Source organism: Hyperoodon ampullatus (genome assembly GCF_949752795.1).
Source record: "Hyperoodon ampullatus genome assembly, chromosome: 9".
NCBI classification, from domain to species: domain Eukaryota; kingdom Metazoa; phylum Chordata; class Mammalia; order Artiodactyla; family Ziphiidae; genus Hyperoodon; species Hyperoodon ampullatus.
In genome coordinates this window covers 10,369,765-10,382,039 of record NC_136922.1, presented here as the reverse complement: position 1 = coordinate 10,382,039, position 12,275 = coordinate 10,369,765, and the positions used below count along the sequence as shown (strand labels likewise).

At 35.6% G+C, this 12,275-nt stretch overlaps 1 protein-coding gene across 6 annotated transcripts in view; it reads left to right on the top strand.

The window, feature by feature from the left end:
• PHTF2 (putative homeodomain transcription factor 2) overlaps nucleotides 1-12,275 on the top strand; it is a gene marked incomplete at both ends in the record, with an annotated part of 90,046 nt that overhangs the window by 59,257 nt on the left and 18,514 nt on the right. For 5 of the 6 annotated variants that reach the window (XM_079711004.1, XM_079711006.1, XM_079711002.1 and 2 more), the window contains 3 exons: nucleotides 897-1,083; nucleotides 2,940-3,095; nucleotides 7,801-8,019. In XM_079711004.1, coding sequence (XP_079567130.1) covers nucleotides 897-1,083; nucleotides 2,940-3,095; nucleotides 7,801-8,019 — 562 coding nt within the window. The remainder of the gene's footprint in view (nucleotides 1-896; nucleotides 1,084-2,939; nucleotides 3,096-7,800; nucleotides 8,020-12,275) is intronic. The other variant, XM_079711007.1, reaches the window with a different exon arrangement.

The following is a 12,275-nucleotide window of genomic DNA, read 5'->3' as shown; positions in this document are numbered from 1 at the left end:
TGTTACAAAAGTCCTGTGTCTCCATTGTATATTAAAATGAATTTATCAGAATATTTATGTATCCATACTAATGGTAAAGTATTTGGGTAAAGGAGAGTATTAAAACTAAGTTAAACCACTAATTGCAACTTAATAATTACTGAGGTAGTTCTTAAAAAAATAAGACCTTAAAAATATATTATTAACCATAATAAAATCGCTAAAATTTTGATCCTAGATTTTGCTCAAAGACCAGGTGATTTTTTTAAATCATTTTTTTAGTAAGTTTATTTATTTATTTTGGCTGCGTTGGGTCTTCGTTGCTGCACACGGGCTTTCTCCAGTTGCGGCGAGTGGAGGCTACTCTTCGTTGTGGTGCGCAGGCTTCTCGTTGCGGTGGCTTCTCTTGTTGCAGAGCACGGGCTCTAGGCGCGCAGGCTTCAGTAGTTGTGGCATGTGGGCTCAGTAGTTGTGTTTCACGGGCTCTAGAGCGCAGGCTCAGTAGTTGTAGCGCATGGGCTTAGTTGCTCCACGGCATGTGGGATCTTCCCGGACCAGGGCTCGAACCCGTGTCCCCTGCATTGGCAGGTGGATTCTTAACCACTGCGCCACCAGGGAAGTCCAGACCAGGTGATTTTGACCAATAATTGTTTGGTAAGTTAGAGCATGTCTCGTACAATTGCTATTTGTAAGACCTTGAAACTTATAAAATAAGCTGAAGTAGGACATTGATTTACATGTTTATTTTTTACGATAGATATTATATTTCTGAATTATTTATTGTAAAAATAAGGTAGTGATTAAAATGCTGAGAAATAACTACCAGATTTAATTATTAACAGATCATAATTTCTGCTGGTAACCTATCCAGAATAAGCTAAGTCCACATAAGATGCTTCACATATTTTCCTTTTTAGATCAAAGAAAGCAAAGAATTCAATTGATAAATCAACTGAGACTGACAATGGCTATGTATCCCTTGATGGGAAAAAGACTGTTAAGAGCAGCGAAGATGGAGTACAAAGCCATGAACTTCAGTGTGAAACTCTTCGGCCAGAAGAGGCAACCTGGAACACAGGAACACTGAGGAACATTCCCAGCAAAGTAAGTGTGATTTTTAAAAGTATTTTGTGTGATTTTATGTTAGTTAATGGGAAGTGACTTAGACATAGTAGTTGCCCTTGAGTATATGTATTTTCTCCAGAATTTATTCTGTGAGCCTTTACAAATCACACTGATGAAGCTGAAAATCAGATAAAGTAGTGTGAATAAACCTGATTTCCAGTATAACTTGGCACCTTCTGAATTGATTGATGGCTCCAGTTTTTCTGAAATGTTAAAGCACTTTATAATTTATAGTTGATATTTGTTAAACGTTACTTTTTATTTCCCCATTTCTGTGTGTGTGTAAGAATTTATTTCAAATGGAACATCTAAATTATTCTAGACACTGAACTAGGACCCTGGTTTTCCATTAATGTTCTCTGTAAGAAAATATTACCTTGTTTTTCCTACCTTTGTTACCTTTGGTGTCAGCACATTTGTTTTGTTTTTAATTTGGAAAAAAGTCTTACTGAGGAAATATTTGCTAAGGATAACAATTGTTTGTTTACTTTTCCGGAAGAAACCCTGGGTTTATTGTAACAAAGCTTGATGTAATATCTTCTTTCTCTTTGTTTCCCTGAAGTATTTTGGTTAAATAATCTATTCTTCTTTTTTAAAATTTTTATTTATTTATTTGTTTGTTTGTTTTTAATTTTTGGCTGTGTTGGGTCTTTGTTGCTGCACATGGGCTTTCTCTAGTTGAGGCAAGCAGGGGCTACTCTTCTTTGCAGGGGGCGGGCTTCTCACTGTGGCTTCTCTTGTTGCAGAGCACAGACTCTAGAGCACAGGCTCAGTAGTTGTGGCACATGGGCTTAGCTGCTCTGTGGCATGCGGGATCTTCCCGGGCCAGGGATCGGACTCGTGTCCCCTGCGATGGCAGGCAGATTCTTAACCACTGTGCCACCAGGGAAGCCCAAATAATTTATTCTTTAAAAGCTGTTACAGTAAAAAAACAATATATATATATGGTCAAATTAAAAGATGTTACCTTTGTTACATTTAGGAACGTAAGCATGAACACGTGTGTTGAGGAAAGTAAAGGAAAAAAAGAGGATTCTCTATTTTGAGTGAAGTATGTGTTATTGCTTGACAGTACATGTATTTTCAGTACCTGTAGCTATATAATAAATAGCATGGGGCAGCAATGAATCAGAGTCCCTTACTCTGATTTTAGATTTTTGAGGCATTTAACTCTCTGGTAATGTGAGCCTCACATCACTAGCATCAGTCAACAAATAAATTAAGTTTTTAGTCATGCAGTTTTCAAACACATTTCCAGGTATGTATTACCTACTAATGTCATATAAGAGGAACATGAAAGTATCAGTAAAATATCTGCTCTGGAGTCTCTCAGTTTCAGAACTTCTGGAATCTGGTTATCTCTAAAAAATCAGTATTTACATGGTGTTGTCTGACTGATATGTGTTTCATTCAGCTACCAGTCACCTCCTCATTGTCTCATAACCCATTATTAAATCAGTGCTGGTCTTAAGATTGATAGCATTTTTAGTTTGTGAGAATAATGTAATTCATTTTAGGTCTCTCAGGCTTCCTTTAAAGGGTCTCTGTTCTGCTTTTATGCTATTTTACGTTCTCAATTTTGTAAGCCATTTCAGATCCTTTTGTGAACAGAAATGTTATAGAACAATATTTGACAAATGACTATTGAGTTACTTTAGTCACTGATTTAAGACATTTTTTAGAAAATCAGGTAGTACTAATCAATTACTCTGAGATCTTTAGAGGTATTTGAAGGTATCTGTGTATATGTGTGTATAATTTAAAATTTTGCAGTTTTAAAGCTGCGAGGTTAGTCAGAAATTACCAACAACTCTCTTTTTATACTCCTAACTTAGGATACCCAGAGGACAGTAACAAATGTCTCTGATGAAGTCTCCAGTGAAGAAGGTCCAGAAACAGGATACCCATTGCGCCGTCATGCAGACAGGACTTCCGAGAGCATTCTTCGGAATAGAAAGCCACACCATTATAAGAAACATTACCCTAATGAGGTATATACTTGGCCTTGCATCTGTACATATATATCTATTTTGCATGTTTTTAATTTACAACTTTTTTCAACAAATTTATGATTATTGAAATAACAGATATTTTCCATCAATCTCGATATCTTACTGTTATATGATCTGGACTTACAAAGAAGCGGTTTTAGATTAATGTATTTCACACATGATAGCCACACACTTGTATTCATTTTGTGCATTATTTCTGAAGACTCATACATTGAGTTTATTGTTTCCTTTTAAAGAAGATCCTGGAGAGAGAATCTGTGAACTCCTATGTTAGTCTTTTCCACGATTTGAAAGGCTTTATAACTTTTAGATTGTAGCAAAGTTATTATTCTAAATGACTTCCTTCATGTTACTGTCACCAGTTAAGTCACCCATGCTATAAAATTCAATTCCTTTTTCTTCTTTGATTCTGTTTTTCTTTATTAATGTCTGTTTTTCTCCAAACCCTTTTCCAACTTTACCACATCTCTTGAAGTTATTATATCTCTTGAAATATTTAAATAGAAAAAAAATTTCATTCAATTGTATTTTCACATTTTATTCTAAGGACAATACATTGTCTTGCTTGAAGGCACATGAATTACTTTTTACATCACTTTTTGATAAACATTACCTTCTACTCTTTTTGTACTGTATTAGAATATATTTTTTTCTTGATGATTTAGGGTCAAACTTGTGAAAAATCTAATATTATGCTGTGCTGGAATATGAATAGCTTAAGAGTTTTAAGATTAGAAGAGTTACTTGTTCTTTGTACACTCTTCTTTGTGGTTTTATCTCTAGTTAATCTTTCTACGTGACTACAGCTGTTTCTTCTCTCAGTGGCTGCCATTAGAAAGACACTAATGCCAGTATGTCTATTCATTGCCTCTTCTTCCACATTATCTGATGTACCGTTTAGTGTTCCTAAGCCAGTTAACCATGCTTGTGAAATTCAAAGTCTTATTCCATGCACAGGTAGATGTTGGTCCTGGAAAGAATTCAGGACCTCCTATAGAAGGAGGTCTCCACTCTCCTATAGAATAAATTACTTGGCTTTAGAGGTACTTTTCTCTCCCCTAATCTTTACTTTTCTTGGTTTGCAACTATATTTTGAAATAATGAGATTCTTGAAGGGCAAAACATTATTCTACTGATCTTAACTTTTAAATAAATGTTTCTTAAAATCTTCCAGATTCTAAGTAAGGCTGATAATTAGCTAGTAGGCATTGGTTGTTTTAAATCTTTTTAAACGTGATATAAAAATTACTTAAAAGTAAAATCTGGTCTTCAAATTCTTCATCTGTGAAGTGAGGAACTTTAGACTAGAAAATATTTTAAAAGCTGTATTTCAGTTCCAAATTTTTTTACTCTCAAGTCAAACCACCTTCAAAGTTGTTCTTATTTTTTATTGAAAAAGCAAAACACAACCTCCTTTGAATAAGTAAACTTCAGACAGAGGATTTGTAGCGTTGTTTTGCATCTATATGTATTTATTACTATACTCTTCAAATTACTGGTGATACTGTTTTCTTTTAGGGTGAGGCACAAAGAAATCATTTGGGGAAGCACTTTGTGCAGGGGTAAGACTGGTGGGCCTCACTTTAAGAGTACTGGTCAGGGACCCAGCCATTTGTTGTAAGCCTCCCAGATGTCAGCATCTATAGATATACTTTTTAGGGACATTTAGTTTTTCAGGAAGAAGCATCCAATCTTCTGGTGGCATGGGGGTGGTAGATATTATACCACGCTGTCATGGTGTTTGGCACCAAGGGGGTTGGGGATGAGGTAGTGATCTTGCCATTCAGTGTGTTGGACTTTCTCCTAACCCTCCTCCCTCTTACCCCTCAACCCCCAAACCCTACCCCCACCCTGGTTTCTTGCCTTTTTCTACTATCTACTATATCTGATTGGCTTCTTCCAGTCTCTTGTTGGGAAGATGGTAGAATTACTTGGTTATCTGAGATATAGGAGGTGTCCTGGGGAACCAGTAGCTCTGTTTTAGCACTTGTCCTGTTTCCTAGCTCTGTCTTGCTTTGTTTAACTCTGCAGGTATCTTTAATTTTTATTCCCTATTGTGGATTAGCTTTTCATCTGATGAAGGAAGCATTTGATGGAAAGCATAGTGAAGAAACCATGGGCATGGAGTCAGACTACTTAAGTGACTTTGGAAAAATTATTTAACTTACCTGAGTCTCAGTTTCTGCCTCTGTACAGTGGGGAGGGAGGGAGACTGGCCTCATCAGATTGTTAATTTTAAATAAGATTATGCATAATTGCCACACACAAAGCATTTCTGTTATAAATGTTTATTCCCTTCATCTATTTCAGTTCAAATAAATAAACTTTCTTAATATGATTGTATCCTCAGTTTTAGCTATCTGTCTAAAGATTTGAAATAAGCAGAACAAATTGTATTAAATGAGCTATTAACTTGAGCTATTTCCTTCAGTTCTAAAATTTCCTATTTTTGGCTTAATTCAGCAATTTGTAGTGAAATTTAAAGTGGCCACTCACTACCTAAATACTGCAGATAAAATTCTGTTTGAAATGTAAGCAATTATAGGCAATAATTTTTAGATTTTACATTTGTAAAATGGCCCACTTATTAATCAGTATTTGACAAAATACATTTATAAAGAATTATAGATATTTCTTTATCCCTGAAATCACCCATTAGTTTCACTTAAACAGTCATCAGGCCTTTAATCCTATTACTTATTTCTGTATCTGATTAACAAGTCTGCATCAGAAATTAGTTATAGATAATAAGATAGTTTTATCAAAAATTTTCGATTAGCAGTTACTGATTACTTAATACAGTCTGTGTCTTGCTATCTAATGAAAATTGTTGTGATGAAAACTGCTTATGCTTCAAATATTCTGGTTGACATTAGTGAATTGGAAGTATTTTTGGAGTGCTTTTCATGAAAGAAAACTGACTAATTTTTACCCTTTTCTCTTTCTGTATTTTTTTTCTTTCTTTTTTCATTTTCCTGCTCAGCTCTTTTGGAAAATTTTTACTTCTCCCTCAAACAACCCTCCTCCCACAAACACTCTATCAGTACACTAAATATATATTTAGTATCCCATTCTAATATCAATAAATTAATTATCAATAATATATCTCATTCATTTAAGACATCTTGTTACCTGTGCTAATGATGGCAAAAAACGTAGTGTTTGGTTTCTGTCTTTCATAGACTTATAGTGTATTTGAGAGTTATGATTTATTTGAGGATATGAAATACATGAACATCTAACACAGACAGTATTACAGATGCCAGACAACAATGCAAAATTGATCATCAAATGAATATAAATAATAATAACTCGCTTCAGGGACAAAGTAATTGTTCTAAATAGAGAGTACCTTTAAACTAACATTTGTCGAGCGCCTTTGTACTAGGTTTGTATTAAAAGCTACAGTGCTCATTTAATTTTTAATATCTGTTTAAGGTAGGTAGTTTTATTCCCCATTGGTAGATGGCTAAACTAAGACTCAGAAACAAGGTAAGACGGCTCGAAAGGGGTAGAGATGGTATTTTCCTGACACTTTGTTGAGTAGGCTTTAAAGGAGAGTAGGATTACAGTAAGAGGTAGGAACATGATCAGAGACTAGAGTGGCAAAGAGCAAGCTGTGTCTAGAGGCTAAGACATAGCCCAGTGTCACTGGAGGAGAAGTGGAGAACAGGATCTGAAGTAGCACATTTGAAGGCAAGCATGCTCGGTGAAGGAATGTGAACTTTATGCAGGAGAACAGTGGGAAGCCACAGAAAGATTTTTGTCTGAGGAATGAAAAAATAGCTTCACTGTGGGTAGGTTAATCTGGAAAGAGGGGAAGGCCTTTCAAGTAGGGGTCAGTCAGGAAGGTCTTAGAGCAAACAAGGTGTGAATGATGAAGTCTGAACTGTGGTGATAACATGGGAAATGGAGAGGGGTAAATATAAAACATTTTAAAGTAGAACTGACAAAATCTTAGTGACAGAGGATAGCTAAAAACAAATCCAAAAATTTCAGCATACTTGACTACGTAAGGATGGCTATTACCATTCTTTATTTAGGAAAGATTATTTGGAATTAATTTAAATTAAAATGTAGTCAAAGGTATTTATTTTGTACATTAAAAACTCTTAGGAAAAAAGCAAATTGATCAGAAATTATTTAACTTGTGCCTTTTAGTTTTTCACTTTTTTACAATAGATTAAGAAACATGAGTTGGCAGTTATCTTCCTGATATAGATTATTTGTTAATTTTAAATCAATTTATTGAACTTCTGTTTGAAAAACAAAAACAATAGATACATGAAATCTATTGTTGCTAAAAAAAAAAAAAAAACTAAGAAAAGAACTCCATTAAACACATCAATTAAAGTGGGTTAACATTCACTGACTATGCAGTCCATATGGATTTAGGCTAGTCTCTGAATTCTGAACTTTGTATAAACTTTAAGAGAAAACAGGCACAACTTTTGCCTGCAAAATAACACTTGAGCTGAGATGTGAAATCAAATTTTGATATGAGGAAATTTTGTTTCTCCTTAAAAAATATTATGTGTTTTAATGCTTTGCTATTTATTTCACTGTCATTTGACAGTGTGTGTGTTGTTTTAGCAAAAAGTAGCAATATATATTTCTGATAGAATCCTTTGAGTTGGAAAGGGTACATAAATTGTATTAATGTCAAAGAATATCTTGATTTCAGGATGCCCCTAAATCGGGTACTAGTTGCAGCTCTCGCTGTTCAAGTTCCAGACAGGATTCTGAGAGCACAAGGCCAGAATCTGAAACAGAAGATGTATTATGGGAAGACTTGTTACATTGTGCAGAATGCCGATCATCTTGTACCAGTGAGACAGATGTGGAAAATCCTCAAATTAATCCATGTGTGAAAAAAGAATATAGAGACGACCCTTTTCATCAGGTTGGTTTACAGTGTTGGATTATGTGGGGCTGTAAGTCCAGCTCCTTTGAATGTAAGTACAGATTTTACAGAGGTGAAGAAAAAACTTACAATTAAAATAATGTTCCTATATTATTTTTATTTTCATGTGAGCTGCGGTCTGGCTTCACTGGAACATAGAATCTCAGTATTTGTATAATGATTGTGTCACTCACCTTGCAAACATATATTCCTGAGAAATTGTCAGTTAATAGAGTTTTGTAAGTCAAATTGTACTTTAGATGCATTAGTCCTTTTCTCACTCAGCATACCTCATGGTCAGTTTCATCTATACCTGTGGCCTTAACTCCACCTATAAGATTATAATTCACAAATTCACATCTCATGAGTATCAGATTTGTATCTCCAAGTGCCTATAGTAATGCTATCCAACAGAAGTTTAATGAGAGTTACATATGTAATTTAAAATTTCCTGGTAGTCTCATTTAAAAACATTTAAAAAGGTGGAATTAATTTAAGTATGTTTTGTTTAACCCAATATATTCAAAATATTATCATTTCAACTTATAACTAGTATGAGAAATAGTAATGAAATACATTACATTTTTTAATACTTTCTTCAATATCTGTTGTGAACACTTAACAGCATTTGGACTAGCCACATTTCAAGTAATCACTAGCCACATGTGAGTAGGATACCATATTGGACAGCACAGGTCTATAGGATATCTTCATTTGAATGTCCCACCAGTACTTCACATTTACCAAATACTTCGTCTTCCTTCATAAATCTGTTTTTCTTATGAATGACATCTCCATCCACTCACTCGCCAGTTCAGAAACCTGGGGGTTACTCTTCCTTACCTTCTTCTCTCTCTTATCCAACTTCTCATCAAATCTTAATAATAAAACCAACAAGTAAACTCTTAGACAACTAGAGATGGAAGGAAACTTCCTTAATCTGATAAAAGGTAACTGTCAAAGAACCTTCTAAAAACCTGTCATACTTCATGATGAAATTTTAGGATCATTTTTATTAACGTCAGGAACAAGAAAGAGATACCCATTATCACTGCTTTTGCTATCAAAATCCTACCACCATGTATGTTTGTTTGTGTTTTAGTTGAACTTAGACTGATTTAAAGTCCACATTAAAGAGCAAAATGTCAAGAATAGCAAAAATAAATTTGAAGAACAGAGGACTTTTCTTACTGAGTATAAAAATTTACTTTAAAGGTGTAGTAATTAAGATGGTATGGTACAGCTGTACACTATAGACTGAATATTATGTCCCCCGCAAATTGATATGTCAAAGCTTAATCCCCAATGTGATAGTATTTGGAGATGGGGGCCTTTGGGAAGTGATTAGATCATGAGGGTAGAGCCCTCATGAATAGGATTACTGCCCCTGTAAAAGAGGTGCCTTAGAGAGCTCCCTTTTCCCTTTCGTCATGTGAGGTTACAACAAAAAGAGAGTAGTCTGTGAACCAGGAAGTGAGATCTCACCAGACACCAAATATGCCAGCACCTTGATCTCGGACTTCCCATCCTCCAGAACTGCGAGAAACAGATTTCTGTTGTCTGTAAGCCGTTTAGTCTGTGGTACTTTGTTATAGCAGGCCAGACAGCCTCAGTGTGTAAACAGATAGACCAATGGGACAGAATAGAAAACCCAGAAATAGATACCTGTTTGTATGGATCCCTAATGTATGACATAAGTGACATTACAAATCAGTAGGAAAAGGGTGGACTGTTCAGTATATGGTTGTGGGTCAAATAATTATCCAAAGACAAAAATTTATTCCAGATAGTTCCTAAGTGTGAAGAAATAAAACTTTAAAATATTTAGAAGAAATTATAGGAAAAAAATACTTGTTACTTTAAGTAAGAAAAGAATTTTTTTTCTAGCTCATTAAAGAAAGTTTATTTAAAAATATTTAATGTTTCTTTATTAAAGGAGAACAGGCAGGATATAAGCTCTATAAACTTTCCAGAGAGAGAACATTGCTAGCATTCCAAATGGAGAAATTATTGCCTTGTATGAGAACCAAGCCTTTAGCCTCTTTCACTTTACAGGTGGCTGCGTATGAAATATTTTTCTTACAAGATCATAATGCATAATGAGCTTTTGAAAATTAAAATTGTAGGTGATTTTTTCTCACTGCTTCATTACTATATTAGTTAGGGAGGAGGTTCATGGTTAATTCTCAGGACAGGTTTACCCAAGGCATACCTTGTATTATAAGCAGGGTTTTGCGATGCCTCTCAAATTATAGTACATGGAATGTCAGCTCGGGCCACACTGTCCTTCGTAGATAAGTTTTCTTCTCAGATTTTCAGGTACTAGGGTAAAAGTATCAATGGAGGCTTTTGGATTAAGCCCTTTGTCTTTTCATCCCAGGCTTCATCCAGCATCAGGAGGGGCTCACGTGTGAATATGGACATCCTAGGGTCCAACACCCAACTTCCTTCCACATCCTTCCAAACCAAATTCCTTGGCCTCTCCTCTGGCCCAGATATATACACACTGGTGGGGTCCCTCTCCAGAGGGACCTGGGCAAGAGGCCTGTGCAGGCCTAGGAAGGCAGCTTGGGACCAGTAGGCTAGGGGATTCTAGGTCCCATGGATCCAGAAGGGTGTGGGTTCCAGATATGCATATCCCCAACTCTGCAAACTCCTTCCTTCACAGGGAGGTGCACCGCAGGAGCAGAGCCCAGAAGGGGGCACCTGGCTCCCTCCCTCTGGGCTCGTGCTCATCAGACTTAGGAGAACTTGACTTAAACCCTCCCAAAGCCCAAAGCTTGCTGCATAACATCTGTTATTTTCTCCGGGTTTGTGTATTCATGGTCCCCTGCTCTGGCTAATCTCCAGGCAAGTACTACTTCTGTCTCACCTCACACCAACCCAAATTTGAAATGCTACTACTTGGCACATTTTTAGGAAAAACTATTCTCATATCAAACATCTTATTTTTAGTCAGTTCTACTGAAGACTTAGTGTTGAACAGTTCTGTCTTTATCTCTGCTTCCTCCTTCCAAGGAATAGAATGAATTCTATTCTTGTTATCAGAAAAAGGGTTGTGAGAGAGTATGTGTAATGAGATTGTAACACGTGTGTCTGTACACAAACACGTAACTGAAGTTCAATAGAAGAGGAACAGACACATGGGGTTCAGCTGAGGCACATTAATGGCAGAATAATTGACTGAAAGTCTACAAGGCACAGAGGGTCCCCAGGGCCGCTGATTCCTCTGTCCTAAGTCCTAGTTACCGTTAAGTTTTCCTTGGACACCACAAAATGTTTCTGATGAGAAACACCATCATCCAATCACTACCTTTATTTGAGCTAGCTGGAATTTCCATTCCTTGCAAAAAATACTGGTTTGTTTTTCACTATTTTAAGAAAAGAATTTTTTAATGCTCTTATTGAAAGCTGATGTTAATATAAATCTGCACAACTACTTTGGAGAGCACTTTGTTACTTTATAATAAAATTGAAGGTCTACATACTATAAGACTCTTCTCACTCCAAGGATACTTTAGAAGATGGGCACAAGGAGACATATTGAAAAATGTTCATTGCATTGTATGTGATAGTGAAAGATGGAAAATAATGCAATAGCCAACAATAGTAGAATTAATAAATCATGGCATATGATAAAACAATATACAGCAGTGAAATTGAATGAACTCAGTTACATATATCAGAAAGAATAAATCTTGTGAATATAACTTTGAATAAAAAAAGCAAGTTGCAGAATTATACATACAATATACCATTTATAATGAAGTTTTAAAACATGCAAGGTTATATATTGTTTAGGAATAAAAGCATATGCAGTAAGCATATAAAAACATGCAAGGGAATAATGAACACCAAATTTAGGATAGTAGATCTGGGGAATTAAAAAGGGAATGAGAGCAGGGAAGGGTACAACGTAAGTTTCAATTTTGCCTGTAATTTTTGTAAATTAAAATACCTGGAGCAAATGGGGGTAAAATAAATATATGTTAAAGCCAAGTATTATTATTCTCGATCTGATTGAAATGTTTCTCTTAAAAATATATCCATTCATTTTGGCTTCAGCTTCAGGAAAACTTTTAGCGGAAAGAAGCTTTGCTAAGAGGGCCGAGGGGTGAAAATGAGGAATGAGGTTTAAGAAGCATGGCCCTGACAGGTTGGAGAAACTGAAGGAATGTTTTGGTCCCCACCTCCTAAATGTGAAGATGTGAGATACTTGAGCACTTATGTGCATAGGAGAAAAAACAGTAGGGAAG